This window comes from Rhincodon typus, chromosome 27, assembly GCF_021869965.1.
Source record: "Rhincodon typus isolate 14 chromosome 27, sRhiTyp1.1, whole genome shotgun sequence".
Taxonomy (NCBI): Eukaryota; Metazoa; Chordata; class Chondrichthyes; order Orectolobiformes; family Rhincodontidae; genus Rhincodon; species Rhincodon typus.
The window spans coordinates 8964443-8989519 of NC_063358.1; the positions used below are offsets into that span (position 1 = coordinate 8964443).

Sequence of the window (25077 nt, forward strand, 5' to 3'; positions counted from 1 at the left end):
AAGATGAAAACATCAAATAATTGTCAAGCAATAATTGAGAGCTAACACCTGTAACAAATAAATTGCATGAACCAAAACGTTTCTGCTTTTCAAAGCTTTATCCTTCCAAGCGTACGATTACAGTTTTTACATTAGGAGTTCATTTTTAAAGGATCATTACAAACTTTCTAAAAATGAAATAACAACTGCAGCATTTTATTCATTCACCAACCCCTCTGAAAGACATTTGTCTCAGTTGTAATCGACAGACCCAGTTAGTACCACTAAAGCAGTCCATGTCTAAATGCAGGAAGACATGGATAACATTCAGACTTAATAAAAACAGAAAGTGTTGAAGAAACTGAGCAGATCAGGCTTTGACTAAAAGAGGCAGGTAACATTGCTGCCACACATTTGCCAAGCAAAAACTATCTCCATCAAGAAGAAATAATTATTGCTGTGGAGCCCATTAGGTCATTCACTTACAAGGCTCCCTGGACTTGAATAAGAAAAGCGACCCCACCCCATGAACTGATTATGCCTCTCGAATCTAAAAATGAACAGAATCAATTGGTTAGTTATCCACATTGCTCTATAGCTTTACAGACCTGCTTAATTTGATTATCAAATTACCAAGCCTGTCCTGGAGAATTAACTTGGTTCTAAGCTTCTATTCTTTAGGGAAGCTTCTTAAATTCTGCCTATTGTAAATAGTGATTACATGATTGTCAACAAGTACACAGTACAGTTTGGAGCTCATACCGGTTGAAACTAGTTAAATGAACAGCAAAGTTCACCACGAAAAGATGAATTCATTCTGTTGATCATCACATCAACACATATTATACTCCTTTGAAGAGCTGTGTAGTATTTTTGATGCATCATTTTATCTTGTGATGCAGGAAACATAACAGCCATTTTATGCATACCCAAGCTGCAATGTGATAGTAACCAAATCATCTGTTTTGATTATGTTGGACGAGTGATAAATACTAGTCAGAATAGAGTGGAGAAATCCCCTGTTTTTCTTCAAAGTAGCTCCATAGGATCTTTAATTTATATTCAAGATAGCATATGAGTCATTGGTTTAATGTCTTGAAAAAGATGAAGTACAGATCTAGATTTGTCTCAAATCTGTAGAGTGAGTCTTGAGCCTAATAACTGGGGTCTGAAACTTTAGTTGGCCATTGTGCTTGTGTCGGGAGGTGGGCCTGCTGTGCTCATTTTGGGGGACAGGGGTAGCGCTACTGACTGAGTCACAGCTGATACTTTTAAGGCTGCATTTACGCTGGTTGTAACTAATCAGTTCACACCTTCTCATTGTGATATAGATTTGCAATGACAGAAGGCCACACAAGAACTGTGGTTGGGAGTTTCCAGGGGGGGAGAGAGTTTAGTCTTGAGTTCTTGGTGCAATGAGATCAAGTTATTTCTGCTTCTACTGCAACTCTATCATCACAACAAAGAAGAATTACTTCACTGCCACACTGGTAGCGCATGAAACTGTACGTTAAAAAATCTCAGGGTATCAATGGAACTTTTTCCTCCATAACATGGAGTGTGAATGCAGTTATTTGCTGTGTTGTAAAACTACTGTTTCAGTGTGAATTGCACTTTGAATGTCATCACGTCCAAAATACACCGTACGATTTATGTCAGTGCACATTCAAAACCACTGTACACACTGGAACAAGTTGTGCTGTTTGAGTGACCTCCTGATTAAACATTTTGCACCTTTCCTCCCTGAATTGCTGTTGTATTTTAACATTGTTATATTGATTTCTTTAACAGAGACAACACGGAGGCTTAACCAGCCCACCAGCACAGCTAAGGTACTTTAGCCCCAAAAGCTTCATTGCAGTCTTTCAGCTACATAAGTTGACAAAGCAAAACCAGGACCTGTATCGTTGTGTGATTGAGTCTGGAAATGGATCTGGAGTGTCTAACTTTGCAGCATTGATTGTTAAAGGTAACTTGGTTGTTCAGGTTTTCTTGCACAGTGCGCTAGCGTAAGATTGCTACTTATTATTAACATGCAGTTCATTTTTAGTTAGTTCGTGTCCTAGTCCCTGACTCTTTCCCTGGCAATTTCAAACATTTTTATATTTTCAAACAAAGAACCGCAAATGCTGGAAATCAGAAACAGAAACAGAAATTGCTGGAGAAACTCAGCAGATCTGGTAGCATCTGCAGAATGAAAACAGACTTACTGTTCAGTGTAATTCTGAAAAAGTTGTCAGCGTACTTGAAACTTAACTCTGCTTTCTCTCCACAGATGCTGCCAGACCTGAGTTTCTCCAGCAATTTCAGAGTCTTTCATATTCATTAAGAATCTCCCTGATACGGTCATTTGAAGTGCTGTAGGAAGGCAGTGGCCGAAGACTGGCCTGAAACTACTTTCAGCAGCTGAAATTAAATGAGTTGATTTATAACACCACTCCAAATCCTCTGGTTTAAAACAATTTGTTGCCAGTGGCCTGCCACATCAGTATGAAGACAAGTGGGTGTTCTTTGAGAGGGTATCAGTTCATCTTGACCGGACACCAATTAGTTTCATCTCTTGCATAATATTTTCTGTTGAAAAATATCATTCAACACAAATGACCCCTGCACAGTGAAGTTGCAGCATCCATGAAGAGCTGAGATGTATCAGCATTCAACTACAATAACAGTATAATGATATCTTGAGGTTCTTACGAGAGGAATGGATCATCAGGAAGACTGCAGACTGTAGATTCACTTCCCAAGTCTCATACTAGGACAGCAAATCATTAATAAAAATCTCTTTAGGGACTGCTTTAGGCCCAGGAAGATTTGCTGTCAGGATTGTTGAAACCACATCTGTTGCTACTGCAAAAAATTCTCCATGAGAAGACAACATAAGAATTCCAAAGTTGACTACTTCCATTTCTGACAGTAAGCTGGGAACACTAGGTTTCTACATTCTCTAGGCTCTCATTCAAAAGTAGAATATCATTATTACTGCCGAAAGATGTTTCTGAAGTGCAGTTTCTTGTTTTCTGCAATTTTGTAAATCTCATCTGGCTCACTGTGTTTGTTGTTGCTTGAAAAATCATTCTGACCATTTTCTAAAGCTGAAAGTATTGGAACTTCCATTTTATCTTTAGTAGCCACATGTACTACCCCTTTAGTAACATTTCTGGTCACATAAACTGGTGTCACTAAAGGAGACAGTGAAGATCTCTGTATACTCTTACTAAAGCAAAAGACTATAGATGATGGAAATCTGAAATAAAACAAAAATCGCTGGTGTAACTCAATAGATCTGGTAGCATGTCTGAGAGAGACAAACAGAGTAATGTTTCAAGTTTCAAAAAACTCTTCAGAACTGAATAGGAATAGAAAATGGTGCTTTTATGCTGTTAACAAAGGGGCAGGAGGAGCGAGAGCTTCAGTTGGTGAGGGCACCCAGAGTAAAAGACAAAGGGAGTGTGAATGGCGGTAAAGGAGAGATAGCGATCTAAAATAGGTGTACATGATAAGTGTTAAAAGGGAAAATAGGTTTTCATTGCTGAGAGCAACGTCAATATGATGCAAATAATTACAGCTGCAGTTGGGTAAGGGTTATAATCAAAATGGAGGACAGAAGTCATGCTCTGAAGTTGTTAAATTCAGCATGGAGTCCCAGAGCCTGTAAGGTGCTTAAGCAGAAAATCAGTTATTCATGAACTTGTGCTGAGCTTCATTGGATTACTAGGATAGTACTGGATAGAAATGTTAGCATAGGAGCAAATGGTTTATTGAAATGGCAAGCAACTGGAAGGCCATGTTCATTCTCATGGACATTCACGTGAAATGTAACAGCTATAATTACGCATTCAATCATCACAGCAAACCAGTCAGAAATCTCCTGCATCAGGTCTTTTACAAGGCATTTATGACTTCTTGTGATATCTATTCCGCTTTCCCACCTTCATTAGGATTGAAGTTGCGTTCGTGATAGTCGAGCACGTGGGTTTAGAAAGGTTTACAAACTGTCTAGTGGTTTTGATGGTCACTATTCTGATCTTAGCATATGGAGAGATTTTGTTTTTGCTCAATTAGTTAGACTTCCTGAGGGGTTACTGCATCGTGGAAAGTTGGTGGACGGCTGATATGCAATAACACAGATGTGTATACTGTTGGGATTGACTTGAGAGTTCTCATGATGTATTGCATTGCAGTGTTCAGTTTGCAAACATCGAGTCAAGTGTGGCTACTTCTCATCTTGACTCTTGGACAATACCTAGTTGTGGAGTATATTAGTCATTGAAGTGTGAGGCACTCAAGCTGATGCTCATAAGCTTTGTGTTCACCAGTTTTAAAACCAAGTTTACTTTTATCTTCGAATAAGTAGCTATTTTTTCAGATAATTATGAGTGGATGGAGTCATTGGAGTCCAACTTCATTTTAAGATGAATGGGAATGGGATGTACCCAGACATTCACTTTCAGGGCGTGCTTAATATCTGTATTCTCAAGATGGACTGCAATGACTGCTGTTCAGTGGCAGTTTGGCTTGAGCTTGCAGATCCTAAACCCTTACTGTATTTAGTTCTCTGTTCAAAGTGAGTTCTATGTTGTCAACGACAGTTACATGAATGATAGGACAAGATCATCTACATATAAAAAGTTAAGCAATTTTATTGATGATATATCATTTCTGTAGCCATTGAAGAGTATGCTTGCTAATAAAAACCTTGTGGCATTCTACTTTTGAAGAATTAGGGCAAGCTGACTTTGTCTCCCAACTTACCTGAGGTAAATCTCTGATAAACTGTGAATCCATACTGGAAAAGAAATTATATAAGGAGATGTGTTAATCAGATTTTCAGAATACATTATTTTTGAGCTAGAGACTCAGAATATGTGAATGCTCTCATAAATCATTTATATCCAGTGCTACCACATATGCATAATTATTAATAAATAATAGCTGTTGCAAAATTATTTATTAAAAAAAGCCAGTAAATGGCTTTGAATTTTAATGTCTTGTGGTGCAACTTATAACCTTACATAGAAACATAGGCTGAGAATTATTAAATGGTGCCAGTCCACCTTAGCTAGATCAACCTTCATACCCTCATGGTTACCTTTATTTAAGCTTAAAACCCTAGTCATAAACCCACGCTTTTCACTTTCAATCTAAATATTAAATTCTATTGTGCTGTGATTGCTGTCAGCTGTATACTTCTTTAGTAAGAGGTTAGTGATTAATCCGAACTCATTACACATTACCAGGTGTAGAATAGATTGTTCCCTCATTGGCTCTTGAAAATATTGCTCTCAGAAACTGTCCTGAGGACATTCTGTAAGCTAAGTTTCTAAATTACCTTTTGCTAATGGTTTTTCCAATTTACATGTAGATAAGTTCCCCATGATTATTGCCATAAATTTCGTCTTTACCCCATTTATTTCTTTCTAATTATTCTGACCTTGTAACTACTGTTTGAAGACTTTATAAACTACTCTCACAAGTGTCAATTTAGCCTTTACCATTTCTTGTCTTCACCCAAACAAATTCTACATCTTAATCTTTCAAGATACGGTCCTATCTTGCGACTGAACCTATAACCATCCTTACCTGTAAATAGAACCATTCATTCCTTAACTGTGTACTTCAAAAAATTGGAGAGACCTGATTGTTTCTGGGCTCTTCTTTCCTCTTTGCTGTGTATGACATTAATCATCTGATATTCTTTCCAAGGTGAATGGCGATCAAAGGCTGGAGCAAGTGGTGAGGACTTCTTAATCTGAGAATTACTACATGTCCACATTATAGTAGTTCAGTTTCATGTACATGAGTTCTAACCTAAGTTATCTTTCAAGGCTAGAAGGCCATGCAGCCTAAGGAAAGGCAATCACACAGGTGCCAGGGTTACCAGTGTGCAAGGGGGATGTGAAAGTCTGAGCAGTGCCTGAGGTAGAATTCTCATCCACCTTCAGGGTCAGATCTGGAAGGCATTATTAGGCACAATTCTAGTGTAATAAGTAAATGGCATCCAGTGAAGTTCAGTCCCTTAAACCACAACAGTATTTTTCATAAAACTTCCTTAAGATTCTTTGACTTTTGTCTTAGTAAGCACCATGAATTCCATAACTTCAAGTTGGATAAGGTTTCTTTCTGTTTAAGATTGCATTGAATGGGGACTACTGTTGATCTACATTCCTTTGGATTAAGTGGTCAAATATAATCCTGAGTTCCAGATCCTGAAAATTACTGCAGTGGTTTTCAACTGTGTGCCATAGCAAGGTGAAAAGTGTGCTGGAAAATGTTGAAGAACGAGCGCTGCTTTACCTGCGTGTCAAGGCCACATCTGTGCTTCTGATATCCTTTGAAACCTTGGTGTCTATTATTGAAAGCAGTATCTGCTGATACCAGGCACCCCTATTAACTGTGCATGTGCAAGTCTCCAGAGCCGTGCATGTGTAGACTGCCTGTACCACTCAGTGTGCTGTGGAATTATTTGATCGTTGAAGTATGCCTTGATACTGATACATTGAAGTATGCCTTGATACTTGGGAACACTGTAGAGTGGAATGATTGTTGGTTATTGGCAATGTCACCTGAAAACAGACCACATTTGCAGTCATCTCTGAAGCTTTCACGGTCAGAGTAGTTACTTGGTTGAGTTAATAAAGGTTTGCTGCTGCCCACAGAATCCTAATTTGGCAAGTTAGTAGCATTGTTTAATCATCTGGTTTGGGGAAGTAGGAATTTCCTATCAGAATAAACATCTTTGCTGTGATTCTATCGCTTTTAACACCGAGGGCCTTTCCTGCAAATGAATAACCGCTGTTTACAAGGACAATGTGATGTTTTGGTGATAAGAATGTCTTTTTTCCCTGGAGTGTCAGAGGCTGAGAGATGACCTTACAGAGATTTATAAAATCATGAGGGGCATGGATTGGGTGAATAGCCAAGGTCTTTCTCCCAGGGTAGGGGAGTCCAAAACTAGAGGGCATAGGTTTAAAATGAGAGGGGAAAGATTTAAAAGGGACCTGAGGGTCTTTCTTCACACTGAGGGTGGTGCTTGTATGGAACGAGCTGCCAGAGAAAGTGGTGAAGGCTGGTACAATTACAACATTTATAAGGCATCTGGATAGATACATGAATAGGAAGTGTTTAGAGGGATATAGGTGAAATGCTGGCAAATGGGACTAGATTTATTTAGGATATCTGGTCGGCATGGACGAGTTGGACCGAAAGGGCTGTGCCATGCTTTATAACTCTATAAGTGATGAATATACTTCATCTGGCTGATTAAGGACAAAGAACTGAGGGTGCTGAGAATCTAAAACAAAAACATGAAGTGTTGAAGAAACTCAACAGGTCTGGCAGCTTCTGTAGAGAAAAGAACAGAGTAAATGTTTCAAGTCCAGTGACCCTTTGGCAGACCTCTCTGAATCTAAACAAGTTTCTATGAACAACCTAAATGTTCAATTCAAATTGTGTAATTCCAAAAACCTATTAATGGCCAAGTCAAGTCACCACCAATCATATGTGCGCTATGACTGTGACGGAAAAATATCAATATATGCTGTCTAACAAAGGGAAAAAATGTCTTGCCTGTTGGAAAAGAGATAATTTCTTACAGTGTCCTCAGTGATCCCAACTATAGATACATATGCCAGAAATAGCCGCCTCAATGCTTCTACCTCTGGAAGAAGGGAGTGAAAGTCTACAAAGTCTACAACGGCGTGCTAGGTGCAAAAGGCGAGCTCCAGTTCGTTACATGCCTCGCATGTTGGACTCCTGAAATTTGAATTCCTGAAGTTTTGGAACCAAGGGGATATATAGATGCAGATCTGGTTAGAATTAAGAACTTGATTTATCTATGGACTAGTAGTGACTAGTTATCAATGACTGAAAGCTTTTGCCTGTCAACAACGGTGTGATTGGTTCTCAAGTGACCGATGAGCTTGGAGCTGGGAACCAGTTATAGGGGGAAAGATGTGATAATCCTTCCCCAGCTGTTCTCTGGAGTCAAAATTCACCTTAAACCTGAAAATAACAATTTTATCTTTCCTGCAACAATTGTTGTAAACTGTGGCCTTCAATTGATAAGCAACTGACTTTTTATAAAGGAACTGACCACCGTGTATCTCTTGCCAACCAATGGAAGTGTCCGAGAAAGATGTTTGAAGCAGTGTGTTGGCCGCAAAAGAATCATAAAGGTCATCTCAACAACAGAACCTGGGAACAAAGACTACTGAACTGTCTTTCCAGTTTTTCCCTCTGCCAATAACCTATTTTCTTTCACTCTGTGTGTATGTAAGGAGTTAGAGTTTTAATTCGTAGTTTTATAAGCTGACAGTTTATAGCTATTTATCTGTAGCTGGAATTTAATTACTTTTAATAAATAGTAATTCTAGTAATTGTTAAAAACAAAATCTTGCTTTCTATTAAACTGGATCTGAAAACAGTATGAATTAGGAAACTTTGCATACTTTTTAAAATCTTTAACTTTTGTGATGACTCTGGGAAGAGTACACCTTGATTTCCAGTGCACTTCCCTAGTGAGTCACCTTTTGAAAGTGGGAAAGAGAACTAATGCAAAATAGTTCACACATGTGGATTGAAGTGGATGACATCACAGTATCTGAGCAAAAAGAACTATCATCTTACGCAAACTTGACATCCTGAAGTGTTTTACAGCAGGAAAGTACCATTTGAGGTGTACTCACTTTGCATTGGAAATACAGCAGCCAATTGCACACAAAAGTTCCCAAAAGCAGCAATGTGACAATGACCAGACAATGTGTTTTAGCAATTTTGGTTAAGGGAAAATATTGACCAAAACACCAGGGAGAATATTTCTTTGAGAGAGGGCAAACTAGTCTCAGTTTAATTTCTCTTGAAAGACAGCACCTCTAACAACAGAATACTCTGTGACCAGTGGTGTTCTGCACCACTTGGGGATGACATCAAAATTAGTGGTATAGTGGACAATGAAAAAGATTATTTAAAATTACAAAGGGATCTTGGTCCTGGGAATGTTGTCGAACAGAGAGATCTAGGGTTTTAGATACATAGTTCTTTGAAAGTTGTTTCATGGGTAGACAGGGTGGTAAAGAAGGTGTTTAATACACTTGCCTTCATTACTCAGACCATTGAGTATTGGAGTTGGGATGTCATGTTGCAGTTGTACAGGATGTTGATGAGAACCATTTTGGAGTACTGTGTACAGTTCTGGTTGCCCTGCTTAAGGAGGATATTATTAAATTGGAGACGATGCAGAAAAGATTTGCAAGGATGTTACCAGAGTTTAGAAGGAGAGGCTGGATAGGCTGGGATTTTTTTTCACTGGAGCGCAGGAGGTTAAGGGGTGACTTTATTATTAAAGATTTTTATATAGCCTGTTTATAACCATGTTATCTCATAAGGGGTTTATAAAATCATGAAGGGCATAAATAAGGTGAATAACAAAGGTCTTTTCCCTAGGGTAGGAGAGTTTAAAACTAGTATGAATATTTTTAAGGTGAAAGGAAAAAAATTTAAAAGGGGCATCTTTGTCTCATAGAGGGTGGCTCTTATGTGGATAAACTGTCAAAGGAAGTGGCAGATGCAGGTACGGTTCCAACATTTAAAAGACATTCGAACAGGTGCATGAATAGGAAAGGTTTAGAGGGATAGAGGCCAAACACGGGCAAATGGGACTAGTTTAGTTTGGGAAATTTGGTTGGCATGGATGAGTTGGACCAAAGGGTCTGTTTCTGTACCGTATGACTCTCTGACTCGTAAGTGTTGTTGGAGTTGCACTCTTTCAGGCAAGTAGAGAGTATTCCATCACACTGCAGATTTGCATCTTGCAGATGGAGGAAAGGCTTAGGAGAGTCAGGAGGATTGAAGCGGGATTCCAAGCCTCTGACCTGCTCTTGTAGCCAGTTTTTATATGGCTAGTCCAGTTCAGATCCTTTTTTCTCATGAACTCATGGGCATTGTTGGCTAGGGCTGTATTTATTGCTCAACCGTGGTTGCTCTTAAGAAGGTAGTGTTGAGCTGCCTTCTTAAACTGCTACAATCTATTTAGTATAAGTGCACCCAAAATGCTGTTCTGAAGAGTGTTCCAGGATTTTGACCCAGTGATGCTGAAGGAACAGGAATATATCTCCAAATCAGAATAATGAATGGCTTAGAAGGGAACTTGTAGGTGGAAATTTAGCTTTGTATTTGCTGCCTTTGTTCTTCTAGATGGTGGTCAGTATGGGTTTGGAAGGTGCTGTCTAAGAGGCCTTGGTAAATTTCTGCAGTGCATGTTGTAGAATACGTGCACTGCTACGATTGAGCTTTGGTCATGGAAGGAGTGAATGTGGTGCCAATCAAGCAAAATGCTTTGTCCTGGATGATATCAGACTTCTTGTGTGTTGCCCCCAGGCAAATGGGGAGTATTCCACCAAACTCCTGATTTCTGTCTTATAAATGGTGGACAGACTTTGGGGAGTCAGGAGGTGAGTTAATCACTGCAGGATTCCTAGACTGTGACTTGCTCTTGTAGTCATAGTATTTATAAGGCTAATTCGGTTCATTGTCTGGTCAATGGTAACCTAATGATCTTGATATTAAGGATTCAGTAATGGTAATGCCATTGAATGGTAAGGGGCGATGGTTAGATTTTCTCCTATTGGAGATGGTCATTGCCTGGCACTTCTGTGGCATGAATATTACTTACCACTTATCAGCCCAAATCTGGATATTCTCCAGGTCTCGCTGCATTTGGACTGCTTCAGTATCTGAGGAGTCATGACTAATGCTGAACATTGTGCAATCATCTAACAGAGCCAAGATCAAAAATACTATCAAACATCGCAGAATTAAGCATCAACCACAGACTTTGTTCCGATTTTATAGTCAAGGTCAACAACAGCACTCAATGTGGATAAATATGAGGTTATCCACTTTGGTGGCAAAAACAGGAAGGCAGAATATTATCTGAATGGTGGCAGTTTAGGAAAAGGTGAGGTGCAACAAGACCTGGGTATCATAGTGGAACATTCGCTGAAGGTTGGCATGCAGGTGCTGCAGGCGATGAGGAAAGCTAATGGCATGCTGACCTTCATAGTGAGCGGATTTGAGCATAGGAGTAGGGATGCCTTGCTGCAGTTATACAGGGCATTGGTGAGACCACAGCTTGAGTATTGTGTGCAGTTTTGGTCTCCTAGTCTGAGGAAGGACATTCTTGCTATTGAGGGAGTCCAGTGAAGGTTCATCAGACTGATTGCTGGAATGGCAGTACTGACATATGAAGAAAGATTGGATCAACTTGGGCTTGTACTCACTGGAATTTAGAAGAATGAGGGGGAAATCTCAGAAACATAAAATGCTGGTGTGATTCGACAGGCTAGATGCACGAAGAATGTTCCAAATGTTGGGGAAATCCAGAACTAGGGGGGTCAGAGTCTAAAAATAAAGGGGTAAGCCATTCAGGACTGAAATGAGTAAAAATTTCTTCACTCAGAGTTGTGAACCTATGGAATTCTCTCCCACGGAAAGCTGTTGGGGCCAGTTTGTTAGATCTGGACATGGCCCTTGCAGCTCAAGGGATCAAAGGGTATAGAGAGAAACAGGGAATGGGATATTGAAACTGTATGATCAGCTATGATCATATTGAATGGTGGTGCAGGCTTGAAGGGCTGAATGGCCTACTCTTGCACCTATCTTCTTTGTTTCTGTTTTTCAAAAGGTGTTATTTTATACTTCATAATATCTGCCATCTTGGGCACATAGAAACAGAGAAACTAGGAATAGGAACTGGCCATTTAGCCATTCAAGCCTGCTCCACCATTAAATATGTTCATGCTAGTCTTCTATCTTAATGCCATATTCCCACTTGCTTCTCATATCCTTGATGCCTTTAAAATCTGGAATTGTATTGACCTTTTTTGATAATATTCAGTAACTTCACACAAGCAGTTGGCAGAGAGTACATCCTGAATGAGGCACAGCCTGAATCAGTGTGTTTGGCAATTTGGGACACTGTGGAAATTCAGTGCAGCAGGGAAGACGTGCTTGTGCTTTTTACCTGGTTCATAGTTTGTTAAGTCTTTTTTGTGGTTTATAGTTTGTATGGCTATATTCTTCAATTTCAACTGAGCTGAGAGAAGCAATCAGCAAAAGGAAAAATGAGGCCCAGGATCAGGGGCTCAACACTTCAGCTTCAGTTTAAAAGTGGGAGGGGATCTTTTTTACCAGCTGCAACTTCAAGGGCTGCTTACTGGGAAAACAAAGCAAACAGTGGCCTCACAGGAAAGTGGTTGTTGATTGGTTCATGATTTTAAAATGTGCGGTATTTTTTGGAAGAAGGAATTAATTGAGATACAACGTGAATTAGTGAAAGTCCAATATAATAAAGTTTAAAAAAGTAAGCAAAGTAGGGGAAGGGAAGTAATTTAGTAATATAATTATACTTATGTAAGAATATTTTTTTAAAGAAAAAGGAATAACTAAGGGACTTAGAGGAAGTCATGGCAGCAGAACTTGCACCCATGGGGTATGCTCCTCCTTTGCTATGTGTAAAATCCTGGAAGCTTCACTTGTGGCCATACATGTAGGAAGTGTGACCAGCTGCAACTACTGGCTAACCGTATTTTGGAGCCAGAGCTGTAGATAAATTCACTGTGGAGCATTCACAAAGGTGAACAATTCTTGGATAGCATGTTCAGTGAGTGGTCACACCACAGGTGAAGACTGAATAGGCAGAAAGGGCATTGGTGACCACCAGGCAGAGTAGAGGAGGGCAGGTAGTGCAGGAGTCGACTATGGCCATCCCCTTTTCTAACAGATATACTGTTTTGGATACCTTGGGGGGAGATGACTGTGCAGGGGAAAGTAGTGGGAGCCAAATTTATGGTACCATGGATGGTCTACTGCACAAGAGGGGAGGAAGAAGAGCAGCAGGGCTGTAATGGTAGGGGACTCAAATGTAAGGAAAACGGACGCAAGAGACTTCAGGATAGTATGTTGCCTCCCTGGTGCCAGGGTTAGGGATGTCAATGAACAGCTACAGAGCATTTTGAAGGTGCGGGGGTGGGGGGGGAGCGGTGGTGGTGGAATGTGAACATACAGATACTATGCTATATATTGGTACCAACAATGTGTAGAAAATGGGACAAGGTCCTGCGAGCAGAATTTAGGAAGCTAGGAAGTCGTTTGAAGAACAGGACCCAAAAAAATAGTTATCTCTGAATTACTTCCAGTACCATGTCCAGTGAATATAGAAATAAGAGGTTAGTCAGATGAATGGATGGCTAGAGAGATGGTGTAGGGGCTAGGGCTTTAGATTTCTGGGACATTGGGACTGTATTTGGGGGTGGGGTGGGGGTGGCGGTGGCAGTGAGACCTGTACACAGCAGACAGGTTGCACCTCAAGCAGAATGGGGTCACTTTCCTTGTAGGAAGGTTTTCGAGCAATGTTGGGGAGGGGTTAAACTAACTTGATAGGGGGTGGGATCCAGAAGGTTCAGCAGGGGAAGATGAGCAGCCAAGATTAGAAGAGACAGCAAGACAGTCAAGAAAGCATGGGAGTTACAGGCCGGTTAAGGCACAAGTGAGTTTGGCAAAGTTGGATGGTATTTATTTTAATATAATAGTCTGGCAAACAAGGCAGATGACTTGAGGGCACAAATTAAAACATGGAGGTACGATATAATTGCCATCAGTGAGACATAGTTGAGAGAGGTGCAGGTAGGCAGCTCAATGTTCCAGGATACAGGGTCTTCAGGCAAAATAGGGAAGGAGATAAAAGATGAGAGAGTGTCGTAATTTTGATCAGGAAATGTATTACTGTAGTAAGGAGGGATGACATCTTTTAAAAAATACTCTCTCAAATGAAGCCAGATGGGTAGAACTTAAAAACCATAAAGGAGCAATCACCTTGCTGGGTGAGTATTATGGGCCCCTAAGAGTCCAAAATAAATAGATGAGCAGATATATAGCCAAATTTCAGGAAAGTCATAGGTTCGTGATATTAGGAGATTTCAACTTGCCCAACATTAATTGGGATAATGATAATCTGAAAGGTTTAGTGGAGTGGGATTATTAAAATGTATCCAGGAGAGCTTTTTAAGACAACACATAGAAGGGCTAAAGGAGAGGGGTCAGTCCTTGACTTAATTTTAGATAACGAAGCTGGGCAAGTGGTTGAAGTATCAGTGGGGGAGCATTTTGCAGAAAGCGATCATAATTCCGTTAGATTCAAGATTGTTAAGGAAAAGGACAAGGATGGGTTCTAAACTTAGGGGGAAGACTGATTTTAATAAGATTAGGTATGAGTTGGGTAGAATGGACTGGGAGCAGATAATTTTTAGGCAAATCTGTGTCAGAGCAATGGGACACATTCAAGAAGGAAATGGAGGACATACAAGGCCAACTTGTTCCAAAAAAAAAGACAGAGGTGTGTCCAACAAACCTGTGAACCTTGGATATCAAGGGATTATATAGGATTGGCTAAAGAGAAAAAGGAAGGCTAATGGTAGAGACTGAGGGCTCGCAACAACAGAAGCCCTTGCGGAGCACACAATGTGCAAGGGGAAACTTAAAAAAGAAATTAGGAGAGCAAAAAAAGGACATAAAACAATAACAACATGAAAAATAAAGGAAAATCCTAAGTTATTTTACAATTACATTAACGATAAAAGGATAACTAGGGAAAGTGTAGGCCCTTTAAAGGACCACAGTGGTAATTTGTGCCAGAAAATATTGCCAGCATTCTAAACAAATACTTAGTGTCAGTGTTCACTAGTGGGAGGAGCAATGGAGGTATAGAAATCAGGGACAAAGACTGTAATATACTTAAAGAAATTAGCATTGTTAAAGACAAGGCTCTGAATGGTCTGGTCGGCATAAACATAGGTAAATATCCAGGGCTGGGTGAAATGTATCCTAGGCTGCTGAGTGAGACAAGGGAGGGGGAAAAACAGCAGGGGTGCTGGCAAAAATTTTCAATTCCTCTCTGGCCACAGGAGAGCTGTTGGAGGACCGGAGGACAGGCAATGTTGTACTGTTATTCAAGAAGGGAACAAGGGATTTACCAGGAAACTATAAGCCAGTCAGTCTAACCTCAGTGATGGGGAAACTAACAGAAGCAATTCTGAGGGACAGAATTAATCTGTACTTGGAGAGGCAAGGATTAATCAAAAACAGTCAGTTTGTGAAGAAAGTCATGTCTATCAACTTGATTGAATTTTTGGAAAAGGTAACTAGGTGTGTAGATGAAAGTAATGCAATCAAAGTAGTCTACTTGGACTTTATCAAAGCTTTTGATAGGATCCCACATGGGAAACTGATAGTGAAGGTTTGAGCCCATGGGATCCAAGGGAATTTGTAGAGTCATTGGGTCATACAACTTGGAAACAGACCTTCGGTCTAACTCGTCCACACTGACAATGTTCCCAAACTAAACTAGTCCCACTGGCCTGCGTTTGGCTCATATACCTCCAAACATTTCCTATTCATGTACTTATCCAAATGTCTTTTAAATGCTGTAACTGTATCTGCATGCACCACTTCCTCTGACAGTTCATTCCACGCACTAACTACTCTGTGTAAGAAAGTTACCCCTCATGTCCTTTTTAAATTTTTCTCCTCTCACCTTAAAAATATGTCCCTAGTTTTGAACTTCCCTACCTTCAGGAAAAGACCTTTCTGTTTACTTTATCTATGCCACTTATGATTTTATAAATCTCTATAAGGTCATGCCTCAACCCCCTATGCTCTAGTGAAATAAGTCCCAGCCTATTCAGTCTATTTTCATAACTTTGCCATAATTGGCCAAGTGTCAAGAAGCAGAGGGCGATGTTCGAGGAGTGTTCTTGTGACTGGGATCCTGAGTCAAATGGGATTCCATAGGGATCAATGTTGTAGCCCTTGCTGTTTGTGGTATATACTGTTGCGAATTGTGGATTGGAAGGCAGGACATTAGAACTTGTTTGTAAAATGATGGGGGGAAAGAGTATGTGTGGTCCCTTTGAAAGATGATGTGTTTTTTCTAGGCTCGGAGACTAAAAATAAATGTCTGCAGGCAGCAGCAGATGCACAGAGAGTCTTTGAAATTGAAACACTGTATCAAAAGGCCATACTGTTAGCAGGCAGAGCAGCATTTTTACCAGGACAACAGGTTTTTGAATTTAGCCAATTAATTTAAACCAGGTACTAGATACCAAAGCCCAATTAAATTTAAATCTGATGGTTTTGACAACCTCGGACCAATCCTGTTAGAAGAAATTAATAGCTCATCAAGGGTATAAAAGAAGAGGTTATTTGAAAATTGGTGTGAGAGTCAATTGTCATTGCCAAGAGAACAGCTCTCAGCTATAAAAGAAAGAATCACTGGCTCTTACAGAAATCTCTAAGCTCGCAGAGTAAGCACCATCTAAATAAAAGTACTAGGGCACTCTTAGCTAATATTCGAGACATGAGTTCGAAGGAAGAAGGCATTCCTGACTGAAGGATGGCAGAGAAGGCAAAGAACATTCTGGAAGACTTATCCTGACTGTAATTTTGAGAGATTAAGATTTAATTTTTTTTAATTAATTTATTTTATAAAAGTGGGATTTGTGTCTATGGGAACAACATACCATTAGAATTTTGTTTCATTTGGGAATAGTTAGTAGTTAAGGGGGAATTGTTTGGTTTGTTAGTGTTTCTGTTAATTTGTTAACTGTTGGAGTTAGGTAAGTAAATTTTTACCTGTTGATTGTAGAGTGATGGCCAGGGTTTCATTTTATTTCATTTCCCCTCTGTAACAATAAAAATGATTGAGACTTGAATGTAGAAGTGTTGGTCAGTAAGTTTATGGATTATGCAAGAACTGTGTGGGGTGGTAAATAATGAGGAGGATTATCTTAGGTGGACTGGTCAGATGGGCTGATCAGTGGCAAATTCAATTCAATATGAATAAGTACAAGGTGATGCACTTTGGCAGGACAAACAAGTCAAGGGAATAACGCTGAACAGTCAGACCTGTGAAGTACCACAACCAGAGGGACCTTGGTGTGCATGTCCACCAGTAGATAAGGTGGTTAAAAAGGCATGTGAGATAGCTGAGGCATAGAGTTTAAGAGCAGGGAAGCTATCCTGGAATTGTGTTAAACATTGTTTAACCCACAGCTAAAGTACTGTGTGCAGTATACAAGGATATCATTGCACTGTAAATAGTGCTGAGGAGGTTTACCAGGATGTTGCCTGGGCTGGGGAGTTTTAATTATGAAGAGAGATTGAATAGACTGGGAGTGTTTTCCTCAGAGCAGAGGAAATTGAAAGGGGACATTATTGAGATATATAAAATCACAAGGGACATAAACAGGGTAGATAGGAAGAAACATTTTTCCTTGGTGAAGGGATCATGACCAGAGGGCATGGATTTACAGTGAGGGGCAGAATGTTTAGAGAGGAAGTGAGATAAAAATGTTATTCATCCAAAGGGTGGTGGGAATCTGGAACCCACTGTCTATAAGGGTGATGGAGGTAGAAGCCATCAAAACTTTTATGAAGTATTTAGATGTACATTTGCAATGTCAATGCATACAAGTCTATAGGCCAAGTGCTGAAAAATGGGATTAGAATAGCTAGATGGTTGCTTTTGATCAGCGCACACATGATGGGCTGAAAGAGTTTTTTCCGAGCTGTAGACCTCTATGACTTTATGATCTGGCCTCCACAGGCTACCCAGGTAGAGAATTCCACAGGTTCACTATTCTTTGAGTGAAGATATTTTCCTTCATTTCAGTTGTCAATGGCTATCCCATATCCTGAGACTATAATCCCTGGTTCTAGACTTCCTAACCAGGAAAAACATCCTTGCATTTACTCTGTTCAGCCTTGTTAGACGTTTATACATTTCAATCAGATCCCCTCTCATCCTTCTAAACACTAGTGAATATAGGCCCAGTTGAACCTATTAGCTTGAAGGTAGGAGACCGAGGGTGGTGGTGGAGGGTTGTTTTTTGGACTGGGGACCTGTGACCAGTGGTGTGCCACAAGGATCAGTGTTGAGTCCATTGCTTTTCTTCATTTATATAAATGATTTGGATGTGTATGTAGAAACTATGGTTAGTATGTTTGTAGATGACACCAATGTATGTGGTGTAGTGGACAATGAAGATTATCTCTGAAGGACCTTGATCAGATGGGCCAATGGATTGAGGAGTGGCAAATGGAGTTTAATTTAGGTAAATGAGATGTTGCATTTTGGTAAGGCAAATCAGGGTAGAACTTGTACAATTAATGGTAGGGCACTGGACAAGAGACTTAGGGGTGCAGATGTATTGTTCCTTGAAAATGGAGTCGCTGGTAGACAGGGTGGAAAAGGAGGTGTTTGGCATGCTTGTCTTCATTGGTCATGGCATTGAATAAAGGAGTTGGGATGTCATTTTGTGGCTGTACAGGACTTTTGCAAGGCCACCTTTAGAATACAGTGTAGAATTCTGGTCACCCTTCTATAGGAAGGATGTTATTAATCTTGAGAGGGTGCAGAAAAATTTACAAGGATGTTGCTGGGACAGGAAGGTTTGAGCTATAGGGAGAGACTGAATTGAATAGGTGGGGCTTTTTTCCCTGGAGTGTTGGTGACTGGGGAGTGACCATATAGAGGTTTATAAAATCATGAGGGGCATGGATATGGTGAATAACCAAGGTCTTTTTCCTAGGATGTGGGTGTCCAAAATTAGAGGACATAGTTTTAAGATGAGAAGTGAAAGGTTTAAAAAGGACCTGAAGGATAATTTTTTCACAGAGGATGGTACATGGAATGAGCTGCCAAAGGAAGTGGTGGAGGCAGGAACAATTATAACATTTAAAAGACACCTGTATGGGTACATGAATAGGAAGGGTTTAGAGGGTTATGGACCAAATGCTGGCAAATGGGAATAGGTCAGATTGGGATGTCTGGTCAGCGCAGGTAAGCTGCACTGAGGGGTCTGCTTCCATGGTAAAAGACTATAACTCTAATCTCTTCTCAGAGGATAGTTCTGCCATCTCTGGTTTCAGCCTAGTTAACCTCCGTTGCACTCCTTCTATGGAAAGTATATTCTTGCTTAGGTAGGGAGATCAACATTGCATATGATACCCCAGATGTGGTCACAACAAGGCTCTGTGTAACTGCAGTAAGGTATCTCTCCTTTGGAACTCAAATCCACTTTCGACGCAGGCCAATATACTGTCTTCCTAATTCCTTGGTACACCTACCTGTCTCTTTTCATTGAGTAGTGTATAAAAGACATCCTTTGTATATCCACACTTCCCAATATATCACTATTTAAGTAATACCCTTCCTTTCTGTTTTTCACACTGAAGTTTGTAACTTCACATTTAGCCATATTTTGCATCTGCCATGTGTTTTCCCACTCACTCAACTCGTCTCAATCACCTTGAAGTCTCTTTGCCTCCTCTTCACAACTTACAATCCCCACTAATTTTGTGTCATGAGCAAATTTGGAAATGTTGCATTTGTTTCCCTCATTTACATATATCATAAATAGCTGGTGCCTAAGCACTGATTCCTTTTGTATCCCTCTAGTCGTTACCTGCCACTTGAAAAAGAGCCATTTATTCCCAGTCTCTGTTTTCTGTCTGCCAGTAAATTCTTAATCCACACTAATATAGTACCATGATACCATATGCTTTTACATTGCCTATTAATCTGTTATGACACATCCACTGGTTCTCCATTATCTATTTTACTCGTTACACCCTCAAAAAACTTCAATAGATTTGTAAAACATGATTTGCCTTTCATAAATTCTTGCTGCCTTTGTCTAATCCTGTTAAACCTTTCCAAATTTTCTGCTTTTTTTTAAATAACAGGTTTTAACAGTTGCCCACCAATAATGTTAGGGACCTCTGAATAGACATATCTATTCACAGATGTTTTTATCTTGCAAGGTGACTTTCATTCTTCTACTTTGGAAGCAAACTGACACTTCCTTGAAAGAGGAGACAATTCAAGCAGGCAGCTGCTGCTTGTGTTATCAGTGAGTGTGGGCTTGGTGGGGAATAGGGAAAGGTTGGAAATGATAGATTGGCAATTCCCACCACAATCAGCTTGTCAGCTTTAAGAAATAGTGGGAGAAGAGCTTTAGGTTTACAGCTGGACTAACACAAAGAAATATGCTCCCTCATTTAAAATTTAAATGAAACAAAAATCTCTGTGGTTATCTCGAACACAAAAGGTGTGCCGTCATCATCTATCCTTTTTTGCTTTTCACTGATGCTTACCCAGTGATTTATTATGTCATTTGGTTGTACTAAATTTGAGAGCATGGCTGAAAGAGATACATTTTGACATATTTTTCAAGTTGACCTCAATGGTCTGTGACACTTCTTTCTGAATTTGTCCGCTGATGAGGAACCCCACTGCTTTCTTTAATCCCAGAACACCTATCTTCATGACGTTGTGAGAACTGTTGTGTTCCATCACAAGAACACTGCTTGCTAATGGATTTACTTCTTGTAGGAACAGGAGTAGGCCATTCATTTCACCATTTAATTAGATCATGTTTGATTCCTGTTTCCTTTAACCACATTTTTCTAACAGAAATCCTTGTCTTAGTTTTAAGATTTTTAATTGACTCCCAGAATCAACAGTTTTTTTAATCACTTTTTCTATCACCTGAAATGTGACATACCCTACAAAACTGCACAATGTCATTTTGAAGACCGAGCCATATAAAATACCTATTTATCAATGCCTATTTTGTATATTCCTATATATACTGCGTTAGGAACCTTGTGCTACTTGCAGGATCTCCCTGTGATATCTGGGTACTACCACTATTGGTTGAATAATCGTCCATTATTCTTCTGCAGGTCCATGTTGTTGTCTCCATTTCCATATCAGAACTCCATCTTAAATATAATAACACTCAGCCTCAGCCTGAGTGTGACCCATTTGTTCCAATTTACTTGATTCTGGATCTACTTCCTGAGCCTCAATTAACAAAGACATGCCAAACACTTATTTTGAATATGCTCATTCTTAAACAGAGTTCCAACTACCCTGATGTTTACTTGTGTTAGTACTGTGGCCTTTGGTGATAGACTTTGTTTAGTCATTGCTCTGTTGATTACATAAAATATAAAAATACCACTAAACTAGTTCCTGCAATCTCTTTACCTTCAACTAGACTTTGTGATTATGGGTGAAGCTATGACTTTCATTCCTGCCAAATCATACCCCAGAAGTAAATCAACTCCATACACAGTTAAGTTCTTACTTACCCCGACTATCAGACTCCAATTGGACAATTGAACTGGAGTATGCTCTCAACTTATCCTTTTTACCAACACTTGAGCTTTCATTGAACTCTTTGGAGGGCAAGCCAAATCCTTCTCCAGCAAGAGAGTTGAGTAGCTCCTGTATCTTTTACTATAGTTATGGGCTTAGAAGCTTCCTTTAAGAAAAAGTGGTAACCTTCCTTTTAGATAAAAACCCTCATTGTGGGTAAATTACCACAAGGTACCTTTAATTTGATGAATTAAGAAATCTTACAGATAATTAAATACTGAAACAATGATTTAAACTTTATGGAATGTAGCAACCAAAGTAAAGCCCCTGAAGTAAGCAAGTTAAGCCTTGCAGCTCAGCTTAGCCATTACCCAATTAATGGTGGAATTTAGCGACAATTCCAATCAATTGCACCTGTCTGTGAATGATCAGGATTTCAATCCTTATGCCATGTTGATCTCTGAAGAATCCTGAAGTTGAATCTGTATAGGATTTTCTGACTTGCGACGTTTCTGATGGGACATTATTGATGATCCTTTAGATCCGTCCATCCACAACATTGATTGCTCTTCTGGAGTCATCAAGTCTGTAGCTTGCCTTTTATCAGAAGTAGTTTCCCTGTTCCTTATTTTGTTCGGTATCAACTGTCTGTTCTCTGCCAAGAAACATCTTGTTATGTTGCTACGACTCCTTCTTCCCAGGGATTGTTAATTAACATGTTTTTAATTCCTTTATAACAGTTTCTCCTTGTCCCTTTCATCTCAGAAAACAGATTTATTCCAGTAAGTTATTGCTGATTCTTTCAATTCTTGAACAGTTAAAGTTTTGAAGTTTCTAGTATCACATATCTCCTTCTCATCTCTCATCTGACCGATGTACATCTTCTTAACCCACATTTATCTCCAGTCCCTTAACTGTGGTTAAATCTACAATCTGATCTGTGAGTTTTTCATTGCGAGTTTCCCTATCAGACTCATTCTTACAAATCCCAACAGGTTCCATGAGATTCTCTCTCATCTTAATGAAGGCTTCCCACCTCTGATTTTCATTTCCATCCGCATTACTTTACTTTCTGATGTGAGACGGAGACCTTTGTGCCATTCCCAGCTATCCATTTCTCACCTTGGCTACTTGCCTTCCTTTCACTTTCCCATTTTCTATCCCTTTCAAATTTGAGTGTGACAAAAAGAAGGTTTAGTATAATAAATTAACTCAATCATTAGCTATAATTGCTACTTGACTAGAATCGCAATCCTTTGGTCCTTATCATGAGTTTTTATTATGAAACATAGTAAACCTTTAAACTCCTCTAGATGAATAATCTCTCTATCTGCTTAGTATGTGGTTTCACTTCCAAATGCTCTTATTCATCTCTCAGTATTGCTTTGGTTAATATCCTCAAAAGTAATATGCGTTTGCCCAGGCTGCTTCCTTAAATTCTGGAAGCTTTACCTGTATGCACTAACTCATGTAGCCTATACCAATTTTTTTTTCCAGTGTCATAATCCAGGAAATGTCCTGTGCTTTACTTGCCAACTTACTCTGAAGAATGCCTCCACATTTTTTTTCTCAAATTGTGGTTGGGCATATGCAAACATAAACGTTTCCTTACCAGACCTCAAATTATGACACAGATTCTCTGCACCAGAGCCTGCATCAATACTTGGCATCTCCTGTTTCACCTGCATCATTTAAGTTTATATTCATCCTTCCTCACTTTATCATCTCTTTGTACTTCTATTTATGAGTTTTCTCATTTCCATCTTCAGTTTTGTTAATTCTATCTCCCTTTCCTTATCCTTTTCTGCATTTACCTTGTCCCTTTCTGCATTGTCTAGTTTCTTCATTCTCTCCTTGTCCTTAAGCTGCTTTAGCACTGAATATCATTTGATATCATTCTAACCTTAACCCTATCCCTAACCCTATCGCAGTTTTCACTACATAAAGTAGTCAGCCTGTTTTGAATTTCATCTAAACCAAATTTTGTGTAGGGAACTCAATTATCTCTGCCTTTTTAACTCTGCTAGGCAAAGCTACCTCCAGTTTATTCACTCAGGTTTTGTAATTTCCCTTAACACTACCAGTGACAACTCTGCCAGCTGCAGAGATACTGTGCCATTTCCTGTGTCAAGTCTGAAATGTAATAGAGCCTGGTCTTTTCCTTCGCCTGTGTGATCCACTAATTCCATACACAAATCTATGTTGCCTCCGTTTCAAATCCAATCCTGGACAATCCCCGAAGTATTATCACTATTGTCTAGTGTAGCCTGCTAGAAGTCAAGCTCTGCAACTCCTGGAGTCAACATGAAAGTTAAAGATTTTATATTAAGTACACTGTATTCCCCAGTTTGCCTGATTTTCAGACCCAAGTTAATAGAAAACATGGACCTGAGTTTTGTATTTAACAAGAATTGCTGATTACAAATAATTAGATGTAAAACGTTTTAAACAATGGGCAGATAACAGTATAAATTAAAACTCTTAATCCCTTCATATATATCCACTTATATGCACAAAGGCAGAAAAGTAGGCTGGAAAAGACTGTGTATGAGCAGTGAAAACCTGGGAGGCAGTTAAATGATTCCTATCACACATTGCTGAGATGATCCTTATGATTCTTCTTCTTGCCAGATTTTTGCTGTTCATGGTCACCTTTCTCCAGATTCTTCTGCTAGTTTTCAATAGATGCAAGGTGGCTCGTTCAATTATAAAAGGCCTGAGTTATCAACTAAAAGTTGCACCTTACCACAACTGTTGAAGTAAAGATGAACTGATTTTCCTCAGCGCTTTTCTGAAGGAGGGTCTAGGCCCGAAATGTCAGCCTTCCTGCTCCTCTGATGCTGCTTGGCCTGCTGTGTTCATCCAGCTCTACACCTTGTTATCTCACAATCGTTGAAAACACTGGTTTCAAAATATTTTTCTTTTTCTTGTAGTTAGCAATGTAAAAAGTATAAAAATAACAAGGACACAGTTTTTACAATTGGCTTTTCTATTAGTTTTTGCCTTGGGCAGCATCCTTCATGAGTTTTGCAGAAATCATTCCACTGCAACCACAGATTTGAGATAATTTGTAATTGTTTTTGCAATCAGCTTCTATGCTGATTGAATTATAATATAGTTAAGAATATAAAGGTGCTTTATATAGCTGTATGATGTGGAAGCTAGCTGATCCCATTTGAGAACGGCAGTGACCACATCTGCAGCAAGTGTTAGCTGCTTGAGGAGCTCTGGCTCAAAATTGATGAGCTGGAATCCGAACTCCAAACACTGCAGCACATCTGGGAGGGGGAGAGATACCTGGATGCTGTGTTTCAGGAGGCAGTCACACCTGGTAGATTAACTAATGTTAATTCTTTCAGCGGCCAGGGACAGCAGTGTGTGACTGCGAGTGAGGCAGGTAGAGGGACCCTGCAGACAGGAACACAGGAGCCGCAGCCCTTGACATTGTCCCAGAGGTATGAGGCATTTGCTCCTTGCATGGATGAGGAACAGGGCTGCAGGAAGGATGAGTCAACTGACCATGGCACCATGGTTCAGGAGGCCATTCAAGAGGGGGAACCTAAAGGACAGATTGTAGTTGTAGGGGATTCCATCATCAGGGGGATAGACAGTATCCTTTGCGAGCAGGATAGAGAATCCCGCATGGTGTGTTGCCTGCTCGGTGCCAGGGTGCGAGACATCTCTGACCGGCTTGAGAGGATACTAGAGAGGGAGGGGGAGGATCCAGTTGTTGTGGTCCATGTAGGTACCAACAACATAGGCAGGACTAGGGAGAAAGATCTATTTCGGGATTATGAAAAGCTAGGAACAAAACAGGTCTTCAAGGGTCATAATTTCTGGATTGCTGCCCGAGCCACGTGCAAATTGGCATAGGGAGG

General features: G+C 39.8%; 1 protein-coding gene across 1 annotated transcript in view; it reads left to right on the forward strand.

Annotated features, from left to right (window-relative positions):
* Positions 1 to 25077, forward strand: part of LOC109924299 (receptor-type tyrosine-protein phosphatase U-like) — a 289829-nt gene that overhangs the window by 27766 nt on the left and 236986 nt on the right. The window contains exon 4 of the mRNA XM_048612922.1: positions 1771 to 1948. Coding sequence (XP_048468879.1) covers positions 1771 to 1948 — 178 coding nt within the window. The remainder of the gene's footprint in view (positions 1 to 1770; positions 1949 to 25077) is intronic.